Genomic DNA, 19,580 nt, shown 5'->3' with positions numbered 1-19,580 from the left:
TGATTGACAGGCATAAACAGTAGAATTTCACCTTATGTGTGGAGGTGAGGGTCTGCATGTGTAAGACAAAAATAAAATTTTTGATAGGTAGTTAAAATCACCTTCAGCATCACTTATCAATAACTTGGATCTCTAAGTAAGTTTAGTAGAGCCTATTTTTATTTCAGCATTGGAATAGATGATTTTCTGTTGCTTGAGCATGAGGCCAAGTAATACTCCAGTTGCTTTCACTTGAGCCATAGTAGAAAAAAAAATCACACCGTTTCTTTAGACACCAGAGTGGCACTTGGTGCCATTAGATGCTTATACTGAGAAGACATGCATGGGGTTGCTCAGGCTGACTGAGAGAGAGGAGTGGACTTATTTTTCTTGCACATTTTAGCCTGTGCATATTGAGTAGAGTGATGAGCAGAATTGTCTGTTCCTCCTTGTATAGGGGAGAGGATTTATTGAACAGTTCAGTTTCTGTAAGTTAAATGTATTGGATAGGTTCCTACCTAAGTCATCAATATAGGTGATATACTTTAATACCAGTTTCAGAGTAGTAGAGGTTAAAAGGGCTCTGAGGATAATTGAATGTAGAAAGGAGCGTAATTTTTGTTTTCTTGAAGTTTTCATGGGTCCCTGTGGGAGAGTGATATTGTTGTTCTTTCTTTTATTAAATATTTGTCTTGCTAATATATTTGCTGGTGGCATTCGTAAATATGATATTTGTGCTCTATGGGTATGGATAAGTAGATTAATGACATTAATATTATAGTCATAATTGAAGTGTGCTATACCTCAAAATAAGAATTTTAGGAACCCACTAAAATTTAGCAATAAAGATATCCTGTCTTTTGAAAAGCCTGTCACCTAAAGGAAGATTATTGGAAAGCTCATCATAGCTAAGTGGGTCAGATATATACATAGTAGTAACTATATTGATCCACAAGCACAAATAAGGAGTTTCTGAAATTTCTAATCTGTAAATCCTGTATATTGGTGGGTAGAATGGCTGTGACTGATAATATCTGTGCGTATTATCAGGCTGAGCACATCTGCCTATGTGGTTAAAATGTGGGAGACTAGTGACTAGTTGTTGGAAGAAGCAGTTTTATGGCACAACAGTAAAGATAGAGGATGCTTTTTTTCTGTAAATTGAAATCCTGTGTTTGTACTGACATATCCTTTCCCCAGGTTCAACTTCAAGAAGCTGAGAGGAGGTGGGAAGAGGTCCAGAGCTATATCAGGAAGAGAACAGCAGAGCATGAAGCAGCTCAGCAAGGTAAGGGGAAGAAATATTCACATAAAATTACCATGTAATTCTGGGTAAAATTGCCTCCCCTCTCCATATGTGAAGAAAGTATAATTTGGCATTTTGGTTATAGCTCAATAAAAATAGCTTTTACACTTTGAATACTTTTCTTTAACATTTCTTAGGGTTTTAAAAATAAGTCTCTACTGGTTTTGTCTGAAATATTAAGTTGCAGATAAAATTATAGTCCATAAACAGGGTAATAGGAATCTATGTGTGTTCCATTTCTGTGGTTATTCTCTCTTATTCCATGATCAGTTCTTTATTTATTTATTTTTTCTAAGAAGGACTCATTCCTGTATTGTGAAGAGAAAAATGGTGAGAGCATTACCATTCCAAACAGTTGACTGAAAACTGTCTACGTAATGCTAATTTTCACTATTTATTCTTAATTTGATGAATTCATTTAGGAGATAATGGAGCTTGTAATAGTGTGTTTTATCTCTGTTCTTCTTCCTCCCATGAAAGTGGTGGTGAGCTAATAGTAAAATACAATTCCAAACACAAGAGTAGATCATACAGAGTTTTGGCTCTGTATTAGACCTTTGGTTCCCTTTTATATTTTTTACCCCTAGGCATTTCCCTTTGGTTCAATATTTAGATATATCTAAGATATTTGAAGGCTTTTAAAAAATATATATGATGTTTGTTGTTATGTTAAGCTATATTAGCTTATTTTTAATTAGTATGTTATATTTCATCAACAAAGCATTAGATTTTAACGTTAGTATGACTGTATAACTCAGTGTTGAGTCAAGATAAATAAAAGTACAATTCTTGAGCAACGTTTTCAATTTCCTGAAGTTAATTATTGCTGTATATATGAGGATTTATTTTGCTGCCTAGGGTCTTAGTTGCGCGTGCGGGACCTTGCTTGCATCGAGTGGGATCTTTCTGTTGCAGTACACACAGTAGTTGTGGTGGGCAGGCTTCAGTAGTTGTGCTGCTTTGTGGTGTGGTACGTGGGATCTTAGTTCCCCCACCAGGGATTGAACTTGCATCCCCTGCATTGCAAGGTGGACTCTTAACCCTTAGACCACTAGGGAAGTTCCTCCTTTATATTTTTAACTTGCTTGATGTTTGTTTTATTGTTTCAAATTTTACCTAAGGTTATGTGATTCATGGGGTCGCAAAGAGTTGGACACGACTGAGCGACTGAACTGAACCGAAACTCCTTAACCCCTCTGCTCTCCCAGCCTCTCAGCATGTTAGATACTGGTGAAACGATCAGTTTTTCCCGAGGCTATGCCTTTGGAGTCCTCATTCTTTCAGCTCCAGTACTTGTTACTTTCTAGGTTGACTCTGAGCTGTCTTCTAAGACTTCCTTTAGTCTGTTTACTCTGTTTTATGGCTCCTATGTCATTGTCATCTTTTTTGCTTTCCTTCCTCATTTAATAATATATCTGTTAGTTGCTCTATAAGAATATACCTCAAGGTACATTTCTTGAGGCTTTGAGTATCTGAAAATGTTTTTAGTCTTTCTACTTTCATGATTAATGGGTAGTTTGGATGTGGAGTTCTAGGTTGGAAATAGTTTTCCCCGGAGAATTTTGAAGGTATTAATTTGGTGTTTTAACTTCTCCTAATTTGGTGAAGAATATGCTCTCCTGATTCTAATCCTGGACGTTATCATTACATGTTTAATTTTCAGGAGTTCTGTTTTGAGTTGTGTTCCATTCTGTTATTAGTGTCTTGTTAAAGAAGTGACGTTATCTTAACTTTTCTTGAAACTGTGTAACACACTCTCAGATACATTTTTTTCTCTCTGTTTGCCTCTCTGTCCTTGGCGGTAGTGTGGTATGTTCTTATTTGTTTTTTCCTCCCCTGGTTTAGAGTTATTTGTCTTATAGAATGGGGAGGCAACTCTCAGGAGTTGATGTTTTCTTGAGCTTTTACTTTACCCTTCCTCATTTTTGCCAAGTCGGTGATCATCTCTCCATTTATTTTATCTTAATTTCTTGTGATTTGGCGTTATATTTATTTTCTAAGTGCATCAAAGACTGTTTTTGTTTCTCATTTTCTTGTTTTGGGATTATTGCTAAGAATAGAAGTAGGCAGAAAAGTATTAATTACTTCATCTTACACCAGGACATTTGTCAGCTTTCAGCATCTTTCTCTCTTGTCCAGGTATGAGAGTACAAGGAATTGACAAGAAATTCACTGAATAACTTACTAAAACATCTTTGGGGAAATTAAGAATGCTTTCAAGAAATGATATAGCAGTTTTAAACATTCATGTACTGTTCAGTTAACACATTTATTATTTATGTATTTTGTGTCAAGCCTTGGGTACAGCTCTGGATATAGAGAAAAGGCAATCTCTGATCTCAAAAAGCTCACTCTTTGAGAGAAGAGGTGAATTAGTACAGTGTGGCAGGTGCTGTGAAAAAGGTAAGCATAGGCTGCTCAGGGGAGCCATATACAGGTGGGAAAGCACAGGAGAGATTCAAAAGGAGAATATTCCAGGGGAGAGAAGCCTGCTCTAAAGATGAGTAGCAGTAACCAGGCAAAGGAAGAGACCTTTGTAAAATGCAATGTTTTGTTAGATCTACAGAGTAAATTTGTGGCCAAAGAAAATGAAGTGCAGAGTCTGCATAGTAAGCTTACAGATACCTTGGTATCAAAACAACAGTTGGAGCAAAGACTAATGCAGTTAATGGAATCAGAACAAAAAAGGGTGAACAAAGAAGAGTCTCTACAAATGCAAGTTCAGGTATCTAATTTTCCCTCTTTAAAAAATAATAAAGATGGGCAGTGGTTGGATGTGTCTTGTGTAGGAGAGAGAGGATAGCCTTCTTTATCCTAATTTTGGAGTGGGGATGAAAAATTTAAATTTAGTCTTTGAGCAGTTGTCACAATATGGTTTGAATATGTGCTCAAAGATGCCTTTACCCACAGTCATATGCTTTTTATATTAGATTAGGAGCAGTACAATGTATTCTTAATTTCTGTTTTATAAATTAGCTCTGAGAATAGAATGCCTCATCATTGTTATTTAAAATGGTACCTTTTGGAATCTAAGAGTACCTTTAAAAGATAAACAGATGTACCTGTAACTCATTTGGTTCGTATACATTGGCATTTTTAACAGCACACTTCTTCCCTCTCCTTTTTGGTTTTTGAAAGGATATTTTGGAGCAGAATGAGGCATTGAAAGCTCAAATTCAACAATTCCATTCCCAGATAGCAGCCCAGGTAATGGTGCTTTCTTGTTGCTTGCCATTACTAATAGCTTCCTAGCTGTGTAAATAATTTGAGTGCCTCTTCAGTGCCATGCACTGGATTAGTAGTTGGGTGACTAGTCAGTGAATCAGCTGGCTGATCCTGAGTGGTAAGTGCTCTGATAATTACGTTTAGTGCTATGAGAGAACAGTACGAAAGAAATCCAAGTCTGACTAATGGGAAGGTGGGTTAGAGAGTTTTTAACCTTAGGAGGGAAAAAAAATGTCCACCATCCTGTCACAGAAAAGGAGGAATTGGCCAAACGGTTTATGTATTAAAAGTATTCATTAAATATTCACTAATGGCAAGCCACTCCAGTACTCTTGCCTAGAAAATCCCATGGATGGAGGAGCCTGGTAGGCTGCAGTCCGTGGGGTCGCTAAGGGTCGGACATGACTGAGCGACTTCACTTTCACTTTTCACTTTCACACATTGGAGAAGGAAATGGCAACCCACTCCAGTGTTCTTGCCTGGAGAATCCCAGGGACGGGGGAGCCTGGTGGGCTTCCGTCTATGGGGTCACACAGAGTCGGACACGACTGAAGTGACTTAGCAGCAGCAGCAGCAAACCTGTTCTTTGGCATCATTGTTGTGTGACGTGATAGGTAGATAGATAGATATAGATACATAGCCTTTAGAATAGAAATAGTGTAACATTAAGAAGAGAAGAAACTTGTTAAATACTTGTTAGTTTGTTAAAAACTTGTTAAAATACTTTTTAGCTTGTTTCCATAATACACATACTGTGAATTTCAGTTTCAGTTTTTCAACTTAAAATTCTAAAAATTGTTTGTAGGAAAAGTAATAGAACAGAAGTCACTTTTCTGTGCAAAAAATAGTTCTAACATTAAAAACTTGTTTTTAAGGTTCAGGCAAGTTGAAAATCCCAAAACTGCAAACGTGTTTTTTTGGGTTTTTTTCCTAATTGTTTTCTTTGTAGGAACTATTGTCTAAAATTAATTGAGAAAGAATTACATAGGAAAGGGTGTTTGTGTGTATATGAATGTTTGTGTGTATGTAAATTATTAACTCAAATTGGATTGAAATCTTAAATTATAGCTGAGAGGTAGTTCTAGAAGATTTATCAGATTAAATACTTAGTACCTTTGAAAAGTAGAGATGAACATGGACTTTATCAAATGACTTGTTAAACTTAATCATGAATGGTATCGTTTCATTACTGGAAATTGTTATTAAGGAGAAGCTCATAAATGAAAAATAGCCTTTGCTGTTTTTTTTTCTGTGTATGTTGCTTGTCAGTTAAATAGTTTTCAGGCCTGCCAACTCATTTCATTAGAAATATCTTATGATGCTAATTCCCTAATACTGGAAGCTGTTGATCAAATTTACTTTCAGAATAATGGCTGTTATTTACTGAACATTCATCATGAGCCAGCTACTTCCTTAACTTTATATACATTTATTTCTTTTAATTTTTAAAGCCCTATTGTGATGATTATTGTACAACTTTTGAACTTTCTTGTAAAGGCTTTTATGTTGATACTGTTTTTCTTTCTTAGACCTCTGCTTCAGCTCTAGCAGAAGAATTACATAAAGTGTAAGCCTGCCTTTCTATATTTCTTTTAAAATTGCTTAGTCATCACTAACTTATATCTGTTAGATTCTACACTTATGATTGATTTTATGTTCTAACTTGTTCAAAAATTACTCTCAACTAGATTTGGAACAACTTTAACTCTTCTACACCTATGCATTGTGTATTCTGTGTTTTTATGTCTTTGTCATAAAAAAGAGTTGGAAAAACTCTTTTCTTTGGGCTTTAGCAGTTATGTGGAAGAGATCACTGTGATTTGAGATTAGTGGAAGTTAGTTTTTGTATCTAATAAATAGTTACAGCTACTCTGTATCTAACTATGAAATGGTTAGATGGCATTGTTGACTCAATGGACGTAAGTTTGAGCAAACTCCAGGAGGTAGTGAAGGATAGGGAAGCCTGGCGTGCTGCAGTCCTTGGGGTCACAAAGAGTTGGACATGACTGACCAATTGAACAACAACAGCCTAACTATATGGTGATATGCCGAAAATAAAATACTTTTTTTGTTATGTATTGTATAATTTTTATAGACATGTACCATGTAAGTTCAGAAGACCTGAAAAATGTTTTTGACATTACCAGGCTTGTGAACTTAAATTATTAACTTATTTGACATCAAGTTTTAAAATAGGGGTATGTATTTAATGAAGTTGTATTTAATGCATGTGACAGTTAACTACTAACTGAAAGGGTCTATAGAGATTGAAGGTATAGTTATATGAAAATTTACTTAAGTAAGGTTGATCATACTTGAGGCTTCTAATCCTTTAATTTGTGGCTTGACTTCTAAATGTTTATTGAATGTACAAATCTATTTCCTTTTAAAGGATTGCAGAAAAGGATAAGCAGATAAAACAGACTGAAGATTCTTTAGCAAATGAGCATGATCATTTAGCAAGTAAAGAGGAGGAACTTAAGGTACAGTACTTCTTAAAAATGGCTACAATACTTTATAGGCATTGGATTATCCTGATCTTGTCATCAGCACGAGTGTCTGTGAAGCCTGGAAAATACTCTGGAATATATTTGGAAATTGTCTCTTTTCTAAACTACAAAATCCTCTTTAGCCCTCCAAGAGGAGAAGTTCAAAGGCCTTTTCTCACACGATATTATTCACAATAATTTGGGAAATACGTTAAATAACAGGAATTGGTGGTTTTCTTTCTGATAAGAAGTGGTAATTTAAGATTTCTGCTTTGAGACCTTTGCTTAGGTAGAAAAGAGACATTCAGTTCAGTTCAGTCGCTCAGTCGTGTCCAACTCTTTGCGACCCCATGAATCACAGCACTCCAGGCCTCCCTGTCCATCACCAACTCCTGGAGTTCACTCAAACTCATGTCCATCGAGTCGGTGATGACATCCAGCCATCTCATTCTCTGTCGTCCCCGTCTCCTCCCACCCCCCAATCCCTCCCAGCATCAGAGTCTTTTCCAGTGAGTCAGCTCGTCACATGAGGTGGCCAAAGTATTGGTTTCAGCTTTAACATCAGTCCTTCCAATGAACACTCAGGATTGCTCTCCTTTAGAATGGACTGGTTGGATCTCCTTGCAGTATAAGGGACTCTCAAGAGTCTTCTCCATCACCACAGTTCAAAAGCATCAATTCTTCGGCGATCAGCTTTCTTTACAGTCCAACCCTCACATCCATACATGACCACAGGAAAAACCATAGCCTTGACTAGACGGACCTTGGTTGACAAAGTAATATCTCTGCTTTTTAATATGCTATCTAGGTTGGTCATAACTTTCCTTCCAAGGAGTAAGCGTCTTTTAATTTCCTCGCTGCAATCAGCATCTGCAGTGATTTTGGAGCCCCCCGAAATAAAGTCTGACACTGTTTCCACTGTTTCCCCATCTATTTCCCATGAAGTGATGGGACCAGATGCCATGATCTTCGTTTTCTGAATTTTGAGCTTCAAGCCAACCTTTTCACTCTCCTCTTTCACTTTCATCAAGAGGCCTTTGAGTTCCTCTTCACTTTCTGCCATAAGGGTAGTGTCATCTGCATATCTGAGGTTATTGATATTACACAACTTCAAATCTAATTTTATATTAAATAATTCTAATATTATTTTTCCTTTTGTTCTAGGACATACAGAATATGAATTTCTTATTAAAAGCTGAAGTGCAAAAATTACAGGCCCTGGCAAATGAACAGGTAGATCTTTATTGCCTTTAAGCATTTACCTTAGAATTACAGTTTATTTATACTTATTTTCATTGGTATTGTAAGCCCTAGTTTTATCCATGTAGATAATAAGTATAATGGTTACTTGTGTTTGGCTGCGTGATGTGTTGTTAAAAGCCTCTTCTGTTTGACCATGACCCTCACAACTCACCTGAATGTTACTATATTCATGTTGAAATTAATATTTGGTCCAAAGAAATTGATCACTTTTGAGTTACTGGTGAGTGAAGTGAAAATCACTCAGTCATGTCCAACTCTTTGCGACCCCATAGCCTATACAGTCAATGGATTCTCCAGGCCAGAATACTGGAGTGGGTAGCCTTTCCGTTCTCCAGGGGATCTTCCCAACTCAGGGATCGAACTCAGGTCTCCCGCATTGCAGGTGGAATCTTTACCAGCTGAGCCACACAAGGGAAGCCCAAGAATACTGGAGTGGGTATCCTTTCCCTTCTCCAGCAGATCTTCCCAACCCAGGAATTGAACTGGGGTCTCCTGCATTGCAGGTAGATTCTTTACCCACTGAGCTGTCAGGGAATTATTGGAGGGCTTGATTATAACACTCATGTGCTGATTTGTTTTAGCCTTCTGCCGTTGTAATCAGAAAAGGATATAGCTTTTACTAGGGTAAAAGTTGATCAGTGAGAAATAAAAAATACTAGACGGCAAAAATTATTACAGTAATGTATGCTATTAATTTTACTATTAATATTTACTCTAAATATATGAAATATAACTTTAATAAGTAAAATTAAGTAAAACAATAGGTTTGAGTGCTTCCTGAGAAATAATAGAATTCTCATCTCATTCCCAACATAGGCTGCTGCTGCACATGAACTGGAGAAGATGCAGAAAAGGTGATTAAAGTATTGCTGTACTTTAGGCCGTTCATACACTTATGTTGAAGTGTAATTGAAGAGAATATTACTAATAACTGATAATTATGCACATAATTTATATAAGCTTTCTGAATATATGAAGTATTTTTTTCTCATAGTATTCATGTTAAGGATGATAAAATACGATTGCTTGAAGAGCAGCTACAGTGTGAAATTTCAAACAAAATGGAAGAATTTAAGGTGTGTAATTAAACTTGTCAACTCAGCTTTCTTTGAACAACCTTGTATAATTTTTAGTTGAAGTGAATGTAGAAATAACTACTTTTTATATGTAATCACTCTGAAACAGTATTTCTATAGTTTACTTGGGGACTTAATCTATTATTTTGACTTATCTGTTTTTATAATAGACTTTTGATATTTGTTTTGCCCCAGCCTTTTTCTCTACATTTTTCAGTTGATAGTTTGAGATGGTTTTATTTGCCTCTGTTGCTGATGTAGTGCTAGTTTCTATTCATGGCCAAATATCTTGAGTATTATTGTAAAGTATTCTGAGTGCATAGGTACATCTCTTCTTGCAGTAAGATTTGCTTTTTTTTTAAATTTGTTTTTTTTTTTTTTTTTCGCTTACTTAATAGTAATCCTGTAAGTACTCACTTGTGAAAGCAGGGTTTCCCAGAATTCATTGGGACAAATTGTGAAACTTTGAAATACACATGAAAGGGTTCTAAGCCCAGTGTTAAAACATTTGGGATAAACCACATGGCTGAATTAGGGGGGCTTAATAGAAACTACTTTTTAAATATCATCATACATGTACTTTATACCATTACTGTATTCCTATACCCTGGAAATATATTAAACCAGAAAATGAAGTCACCATGAGATTTGCATTCTTAGGTCAGTATATAATTCACCTCTCACTTTATAAGTACTTATAGTAATTATACGGCTTTGATTTTTTAAAAGCTTACTCAAATGGTTGCTTTGTTAATTTTTCCTAATAAAGCAGTAAATTGAGATTCTTTTCTTTTAGATTCTAAGTGACCAAAACAAAGCATTACAATTAGAAGTTCAGAAGCTACAGACTCTTGTTTCTGAACAGGTACGGCTTTTCATGAATTATAAGTTAGAAATAGCCAATGTATAACAAGATATGGTTCTTCTTAAATAGTAATAAACTCATTCATTTTTAGGAATTTTTTTTAAATGTAGATATGTCTTTTCATTACATTTCTAGTCATCTTGTGCTAGTCAAGTATCTAAATTGAGGAAAATGTACAGTTTCTTCCTTAGAAGAAGCTAATGTGAACCTGTTGATAAGCACCATCCCCACACCAAAACGAAAGTTTAATAGGATGCATAAAAATAATTTATTTAAATCAGTTTGATACATTTAGCTTTCAGGATAATAATCCTTGGACTTAGGAAGCTTCAGTTTTTTCCTCTCAAACAGTGTGGATTCTTAAAAAGAGAATGGTTTTGAAACCTACTTTGTTGTTGTTTAGTTAGAAAGTTGAAACGAATTCTTTTTGCGACCCCCGGACTATGTAGCCTGTCAGGTTCCTCTGTTCATGGGATTTCCCGGGCAAGAATACTGGAGTGGGTTGCCATTTCCTTCTGCAGAGCATCTTCCTGGCCTAGGATCAAATTTGAGTCTCCTGCATTGGCAGGAGGATTCTTGACTGCTGAGCCACCTGGGAAGCCCTTGAAACCAGTACCAGTACTTAAAATCAGTGATGATCAACTTGTTTAATTTTTCTGAGGCCTCTCATGCCAAGTCTTTTACATTTAGATTTTATTTACATTCTAACCTTGTTAGAATTAAATGGGGGAGTTTATATATAGCTGAGTAGCCTAGTGCTTTGTGTATAGCAGACATCTTAAGTGTTAATTCCTTTCCTTTAGAATATTTATTTTTCCCATCTCATCTCCACCTGCTTCTGCCATGATACTTCTTTTTGTATTTATAGCAAGCCATCAAAACTATAGCAGCCTGAATAAGCATGGCTCCATAAACTCGCGCCCCAGGTGATGTCTGTTCTATGGCTGTTCTTAAGAGTTGCATTCATACTCTTCTAAATATAATTCTTCAAATTCTGGTTTTTAAAAGTATTCTAGAAACACGTCATATTATATGACACATTAAAATAGAATCCTTTCATGTTTCTCTATTACTGTTAAATTTGGACACATTTTATTAAAAGCTGAAATGTAATAATAGCACTTCCTTTAGCAGATGCCTGCTTTCTTTTTTATTTTAAAATTCACATCTATGCAGGTATTGAATTGATGTAAGTGGCTGTGCCAAATACTGTGGAAGTATCTTAGACCTGTATTTTGTTAACATCCATTTGCTTGTCGAGAATTAATCCATTATTTCTTATTTTCCTTCATCACTAAATATGATGTTAAGTGCTTTGCATATGCTTTATCCTTTCAAACTAAAGGTAATAGAAAAGAAAATGCTGAATGAATAATGCTTAGTGCAGGGATGTAACTTCATGCCAATGCTCATTTGGTATTTCATTTTTATTCTTAAATCTTACTCCTATTTTCTTTTGTTGTGGTATGGCTTTTAACAAATGTAATATTTCATCAGTTTAAGATTTTTTTCCTCCCTCTCAGTTTATCACCTGAAGGGTGGGTGTATCTTAGTCTGTGGTTACAGTTTAATTGAAGGCATCTTTAATTTTTAGTGTTATGTAAAGATTCTCCCAGTTGTGAGATATAGCATTGGTGACTTGCATTAGATAAAATATGATAGATATTTTTTGGTTGTGTTAATTCTTACCCAGAAAAGCAGAATGTAATTCTTTTTTTGAGTTGGTTGTCAGATTCTGAAACATCTATTTTAATATGTAAAGTTTTAAACTTTCTAAAATTAACTTCATGTGAGGTAAAATAAATGCTTCAGTTCAGTTCAGTTCAGTCGCTCAGTCGTGTCTGACTCTCCGCGACCCCATGAATCACTTAGAAACTCTTTAATCTGCCCTGCTGCTGCTGCTAAGTCACTTCAGTTGTGTCTGACTCTGTGTGACCCCATAGACGGCAGCCCACCAGCCTCCCCCGTCCCTGGGATTCTCCAGGCAAGAACACTGGAGTGGGCTGCCATTTCTTTCTCCAGTGCATGAAAGTGAAAAGTGAAAGTGAAGTCGCTTAGTCGTGTCTGACTCTTAGCAAACCCGTAGACTGCATGCAGCCTACCAGGCTCCTCTGTCCATGGGATTTTCCAGGCAAGAGTACTGGAGTGGGGTGCCATTGCCTTCTCCCCTTCAATCTGCCCTAGAATTCCAGTATTAAAGGTGCTGGTGATTCTTATTTAGGTTTCAACAGAGTACCTGGATCTTTTCTTTTCAGTTTTATTCTGTGTTTAAAATGATACTCTTCATCATTAGATAAGACTGAAACCATTAGCCTTATTTTTTTTCCCCTTAAGATAACATGATACCCTAAGAACTGCCATTCTAACATCTTACGTAAAATTCCCTATCATATGTATGGAGTTAATACTTTTTTAAATCCCAATTTCTTTCCTTTTTGGGGGTTTTGAATTGTATTTAATAAAATACTTTTTATTGAATTATAGCTGATTTACACTTGTTTTAGTTTCTGGTGTACATAAAAGTGATTTAGTTATACACATATATATATTTATCATATTTTCATTGTAGTTTATTACACAATATTGAATATAGTTCCCTGTGCTATACAATAGGATCTTGTTTATCTAATCTTCTTATTGGGTCAGGCTTCCATCTATAAAGCTCCTGTGTATTTTTAGATATTCTGTTAACGTAACACTGAGCATGAGATGGGTTTATTTTTTAAATGAAGATGAGTTTTATGAAGAAATAGTCCAAAGAAGAGAATTCCATAGCCACATTTTAAAATTTATCTAAAAGAACTGTTTGATAAGAGGGGAAACTCATTTTTTAAGTTTTGCCCATTGACTAATTTTTAGAATGTTTTTCTTGTTCTGAAAACTCTTTAATTAAAAAAAAAAAAGTCTAGAAACTATATGTAATGCTCAAAATCCTCCAAGCTAGGCTTTAATAGTACGTGATCCGAGAACTTACAGATGTTCAAGCTGGATTTAGAAAAGGCAGAGGAACCAAAAATCAAATTGCCGGGATCTGTTGGATCATAGAAAAAGCAAGAGAATTCCATAAGAACATCTAATTTTGCTTCATTGACTATGCCAAAACCTTTGACTGTGTGGATCACAACAAACTGTGGAAAATGCGTCAAGAGATAGGGATACCAGACCACCTTACCTGCCTCCTGTGAAACCTGTATTCAGGTCAAGAAGCAACAGTTAGAACCAGATATGGAACAACGGACTGGTTCAGAATTGGGAAAGGAGTACATCAAGGATGTATATTGTCACCCTGCTTATTTAACGTATTTGTAGAGTACACCATGCGAAATGCCGGGCTGGATGAAGCACAAGCTGGAATCAAGACTGCTGGGAGAAATATCAATAACCTCAGTTATGTAGATGACACCACCCTTTTGGCAGAAAGCAAAGAAGAAGGTGAAAGAGAAGATTGAAAAAACTGGCTTAAAACTCAACATTCAGAAAAGTAAGATCATGGCATCTGGTTCTATTACTTCATGGCAAATAGATGGGGAAACAGTGTCAACAGTGAGAGATTTGATTTTCTTGGGCTCCAGAATCACTGCAGATGGTGACTGCAGCTGTGAAATTAAAAGATGCTTTCTCCTTGGAAGAAAAGCAATGACAAACCTAGACAGAGTATTAAAAAACAGAGACATTACTTTGGTGACAAAGGTTCGTATAGTCAAAGCTATGGTTTTTCCAGTAGTCATGTATGAATGTGAGAGTTGGACCATAAAGAAGGCTGAGTGGCGAAGAATTGGTGCTTTTGAACTGTGGTGTTGGAGAAGACTATTGAGAGTCCGTTGGACTGCAAGGAGATCCAACCAGTCAATCCTAAAGGAAATCAGTCCTGAATATTCATTGGAAGGACTTATGCTGAAGCTGAACCTCCAATATTTTGGCCACCTGATGGGAAGAACCGATTCATTGGAAAAGACCCTGATGCTGGGAAGGATTGAAGGCAGGAGGAGAGTGGGATGACAGAGGATGAGATGGTTGGATAGCATCAGCGCTTGATAGACATGAGTTTGAGCGAACTCTGGGAGATGGTGAAGGACAGGGAAGCCCGGTGTGCTGCAGTCCGTGGGGTCGTCAAGAGTCAGAGATGACTGAGCAGCTGAACAATAAAAAAGCATATAACTGTGATGTTGTATTTTTGGTTGTCATTATGACTTCTGTCTTATCTTGGCAGACCAAAGAGCCAGCTGTTTGTTTTTTCCTTCTGGTCATTTTTATTGTCAGTGCTAGTGAAAGAAGAGATGAAAGATTAGTGTAATTTTAATTTCTTTCATTTTCACCCTTCTTTAACCGCTTCCTAACTGTGGTGCTGGAGGAGACTCTTGAGAATCCCTTGGACTGCAAGGAGATCCAACCAGTCCATTCTAAAGGAGATCAATCCTGGGTGTTCATTGAAAGGACTGATGCTAAAGCTGAAACTGCAGTATTTTGGCCACCTCATGCGACGAGTTGACTCACTGGAAAAGAGTCTGATACTGGGAGGGATTGGGGGTGGGAGGAGATGGGGATGACAGAGAATGAGAGGGCTGGATGGCATCACCGACTCGATGGACATGAGTTTGGGTGAACTCCGGGAGTTGGTGATGGACAGGGAGGCCTGGCGTGCTGTGATTCATAGGGTCGCAAAGAGTCGGACACGACTGAGCGACTGAACTGAACTGAACCCAGCAGTTAGAATTCCAAGTGACAGTTGAGAGATGAGCAGTTTAGTTATAAAAAAATTTCAGTCCCTTTGCCCCATGAATTTTTATCCTGGAGGAAAAAGTGGAGCTTATTGAAGCAGAAACCAGCAATGGTACCAAGTTGTTGTTTCTTTTGGTGTAGGAAGCAGAAAGATAACAAATATCAGGTAAGGTAACCTGCTTATATACTAAAGAAGAAAAGACTTCATTTGGATGTAATCCTGTGAATAGATCACACAAATAAATCAGTCACTAAGATCTCATTTATTCATAATAAAACAAAACATTTTTTTGGGTGGGGAATGTCCTGAGCTGTCTTTTTTTTTTTTTTGAGCTTCATGAGCATCGTGATGCATCATGAGCGTCATGGAAAAGACCCTGATGCTGGGAAAGATTGAAGGCAGGAGAATGGGACGACAGAGGATGAGATGGTTGGAACAAAGGAACAGCGTGACTTTTTATTTTTATTCTAATACTTTTGTCAGAGTCAGTGGAGCTTGGTGGGCTACAGTCCATTCACAAAGACTCAGACATGCGTGAGCAACTAATACACACACACACCAAGATTATTAAGTAAAGATGGTAGGAGTAGAGTATTTCTTTTCTCTTTTGCCTTGCAGCCTTGTTGTATTTTATTGCAGAAAATTTCATTACTGTATAAGATGTAGTTTTGAAGATCATCCAGGGAAGAGAAAATTGGGTTGGGTTAGATTAATAATATATAAAGTTAAAATACTGGATTGATACTAAATTGGGTCAGTTTAATACAATTGAATCTTCATTGAGCAATTGACAAAGAGAACTTAAACTGTAACCTTGTTAAAGGATATTCAGTCCACTAAATTTTTATTGAGAGTATGCTAGGTACTGTGCTACAATGCTCAGGCTATAGAGGTGAATAAGACTTGATTCCTGCCTTTGAGAATATGGGTGGAGATAGATGTATGCATAGAAAATTGTGATGAATAAAATTCTTCTTTTTTTCCAAAAATTCTTAAAATGTGGATAGGTTTAGATGAAGAGAGAATTCTGTCTGAAGGAGAATAAGGATGAAGAGGCACCACAGAGAGGGGACAATTAAACCTGATTTTGGAAAAAGCCAAGAATTTGCTGAGCAGCTAAGGGGAAATCCAGGCTGAGGGAGTACAGTATTAAAAGTCATGGCAGTGTGTGGAAAACTGGCATATTCAGGGCATATTGTGGAGGTGTAAGAAGAGACAAGCTTGCTAGGGCCTAATCATGAAAGCTGTCTAAGGACCGTGAACTTGATTGATTATGTGGCTGTGCTGCTGAAGGATATTGAAAGAATGAATAAGCATTTTGTCTGGTATTTTAGAAATCATAATGGTATCCATGAGGTGTTAGAATTTATGTGGTAGTGAAGTATGTAGTGGCGGAGAGTCGGATACGACTGAGCGACTGAACTGAACTGAACTGAAGTATGTAGTACTAAAGGTGTAATACAACTAATTGATTAAGCTGCATATAACTAAGACTTAGTAGTATCTTTTTTAAATTGAGTTAAAACTGACATTAATTTCAGGTGTATAACATAAGAATTTGACATTTATATTACTGTTAAATGATCACAATAAGTCTAGTTAACATCTGTCATCATGCATGGTCACAAATTTTATATTGTTTTTATGTGAGATGGGATTCATGAAAAATAAAGATGGACAAAAGTCATCTTGATGAAAGGTTTATAAACTTATTACATGATTTATTTTTCAGTTTATACTCATGATTTAATACATACATGTTTTTTGATTTAATGTATTTTTGACATCTCTTTCCTTTCTAGTGGTTCAGTTCAGTCGCTCAGTCCTTTCCGACTCTTTGCGACCCCATGAATCACAGCACGCCAGGCCTCCCTGTCCATCTCCAACTCCCGGAGTTCACTCAAACTCTTGTCCATCGAGTCAGTGATGCCATCCAGCCATCTCATTCTCTGTGGTCCCCTTCTCCTCCTGCCCGCAATCCCTCCCAGCATCAGAGTCTTTTCCAGTGAGTCAACTCTTCACATGAGGTGGCCAAAGTACTGGAGTTTCAGCTTCAGCATCAGTCCTTCCAATGAACACCCAGGACTGATCTCCTTTAGGATGGACTGGTTGGATCTCCTTGCAGTCCAAGGGACTCTCAAAAGTCTTCTCCAACACCACAGTTCAAAAGCATCAATTCTTCCGCGATCAGCTTCCTTCACAGTCCAACTCTCACATCCATACATGACCACGGGAAAAACCATTGCCTTGACTAGACGGACCTTTGTTGGCAAAGTAATGTCTGTGCTTTTTAATATGCTATCTAGGTTGGTCATAACTTTCCTTCCAAGGAGTAAGCGTCTTTTAATTTCATGGCTGCAATCAGCATCCGCAGTGATTTTGGAGACCCCCAAAATAAAGTCTGACACTGTTTGCACTGTTTCCCCATCTATTTCCCATGAAGTGATGGGACCAGATGCCATGATCTTTGTTTTCTGAATGTTGAGCTTCAAGCCAACTTTTTCACTCTCTTCTTTCACTTTCATCAAGAGGCTCTTCAGTTCTTCTTCACTTTCTGCCATAAGGGTGGTGTCATCTGCAATCTGAGGCTATTGATATTTCTCCCGGCAATCTTGATTCCAGCTTGTGCTTCTTCCAGCCCAGCGTTCCTCATGATGTACTCTGCATATAAGTTAAATAAGCAGGGTGACAATATACAACCTTGACGTACTCCTTGCCCAGTTTGGAACCAGTCTGTTGTTCCATGTCCAGTTCTAACTGTTGCTTCCTGACCTGCATACAGGTTTCTCAAGAGGCAGGTCAGGTGGTCTGGTATTCCATCTCTTTCAGAATTTTCCACAGTTTATTGTGATCGACACAGTCCAAGGCTTTGGCATAGTCAATGAAGCAGAAATAGATGTTTTTCTGGAACTCTCTTGCCTTTTCCATCCATGATCCAGCGGATGTTGTCAATTTGATCTTGGAAAATTTTTTTTCCCATTGAGAAGTTCTCCTGTACCCCTTACAATATAATCCTTGTGAACTAGAGGCAGGGTATTACGATATTTGAGATGTGTAAAGCTGGAAACCTAATCTAAGGTATTGAAGAAAACAGTTAATTTTTAGAAATATTTAATAAATGGAATCTTAGGACAAGGATTTGGTAATGGAAAAATTAATAGTATTTGTGAAAAATGGTTGTAATAATGGTTTTAGTAAAATGGGGAAAAAATTACAAAACTAGTAGAATTAGGAGAAAGCAGGTAGGGAACAGAATGGGTAGAAGCGAATGTTGAAGGGAAAAAGACCCTGAACCTGTTTCGTCAGGTTACTTAGCTTCCTGAAGGCCTAGGACTTCCAAGGGGGTGCCCCACTTCTGGACACATAGTAAATGATAACATTGAGGAATTTGTGTGTTTTGGGGGAATACTAGAAGACGGGTCAGAGATGGGGATCAGCTCACATGTCATGTTTTTACGTATCGAGAATATGTGCTTGTGTTTCTTCTGCACTTTACAGTCAGGTTTAAAACATTCTGTATATTGACTTACGTGGTGGTTATGTGAAATCTGCATGTTAAAAATTCATTCAGTTGAACACAGGTTTTGTACACTTGGCTTATACCTTAGGTGAAAAAGAAAAATGAAAAAGAGCAAAGCCTCTTTCTTTGCCTGTGAGGCCTTAGAGCCTTGGAATTTTAGATTTGAAGAATTAATGTGAGGGAGAGGCAAATTTTCTTCTTATCCTTAAGATTTTCTTTTATGATAATTAAAAACTTACTCACAAGGGTAAGTTTGGACATTTCCAGCCCATTTTATACTTTGTCTTTTGTGTAGCCTCATCTCTTGTGTTTTCTGAATGAAAAAATTATTTAACTATTAGCAATCTTTAAATAGGGATCATCTTCCTAAATTTTGGATCTATTTAATACTAAAGAATTTTCATAGAATTCTATTTCTAAAGTAGTTTTATTTCATGCAAACTTGGTAAAAGTATCTTTTTCTTTTTTTTTGGTGATTTTATTTTAGCCTAATAAAGATGTTTTGGAACAAATGGAAAGATGGTAAGAGATTAAAATTATTTTTAATATTTTAATGACTCATTTCTACCAAGTCTGAGATAACAGAATGATTATCTATATTAATGTAAATTCTTAAAATTTTCTTTGTACTTCATAAAGGGAAGAGTGCGATGTACTGTTGATTGCTTTGACATTACATTAGATTTGTGAGAGTCATGTATGGCCATGATTTACTTGTTTAGGCTAGCATGTAAGCATGCATTACTTGAATACATTTTATTTATTGGTAAAGAGGAAGAACCCTTGCACCAAGATTGAAGATTATCAGAAACCTTTCTAGAATTGAAAGTTTATAAAGAACGATGGGAATAAGAGTTAATCCATGTCAAATATTTATTTAGAAATCATGTCATTTTCCTTGAAATATAGTTCATAATGTGTTTTAAATTTATTATTTCAGCATTCAAGAGAAAGATGAGAAGTTGAAGACTGTAGAAGAATTACTTGAAACTGGACTTATTCAGGTGGCCACGAAAGAGGAAGAGCTGAATGTAAAGCATATTGTATATTTGTTTTACCTGTGATTATTCAGTGACATGAAGAGTGTTCATTGTAACGTGTAATATTTTTCCCATAGCTTTTAGTTACCCACATTTA

General features: G+C 36.6%; 1 protein-coding gene across 8 annotated transcripts in view; it reads left to right on the top strand.

The window, feature by feature from the left end:
* The window catches only part of KTN1 (kinectin 1), a 117,024-nt gene that overhangs the window by 53,593 nt on the left and 43,851 nt on the right, over positions 1-19,580 (top strand). For all 8 annotated transcript variants that reach the window (XM_088839577.1, XM_088839576.1, XM_088839575.1 and 5 more), the window contains exons 10-20: positions 1,180-1,267; positions 3,844-4,010; positions 4,424-4,492; positions 6,040-6,077; positions 6,903-6,993; positions 8,164-8,232; positions 9,079-9,116; positions 9,257-9,338; positions 10,135-10,203; positions 18,931-18,965; positions 19,384-19,474. In XM_088839577.1, coding sequence (XP_088695703.1) covers positions 1,180-1,267; positions 3,844-4,010; positions 4,424-4,492; positions 6,040-6,077; positions 6,903-6,993; positions 8,164-8,232; positions 9,079-9,116; positions 9,257-9,338; positions 10,135-10,203; positions 18,931-18,965; positions 19,384-19,474 — 837 coding nt within the window. The remainder of the gene's footprint in view (positions 1-1,179; positions 1,268-3,843; positions 4,011-4,423; positions 4,493-6,039; positions 6,078-6,902; positions 6,994-8,163; positions 8,233-9,078; positions 9,117-9,256; positions 9,339-10,134; positions 10,204-18,930; positions 18,966-19,383; positions 19,475-19,580) is intronic.

This window comes from Moschus berezovskii, chromosome 9, assembly GCF_049115385.1.
Source record: "Moschus berezovskii isolate FMDL1 chromosome 9, NW_MosBer_1.0, whole genome shotgun sequence".
NCBI lineage: Eukaryota > Metazoa > Chordata > Mammalia > Artiodactyla > Moschidae > Moschus > Moschus berezovskii.
This window is presented reverse-complemented; position numbering and strand designations above follow the sequence as displayed.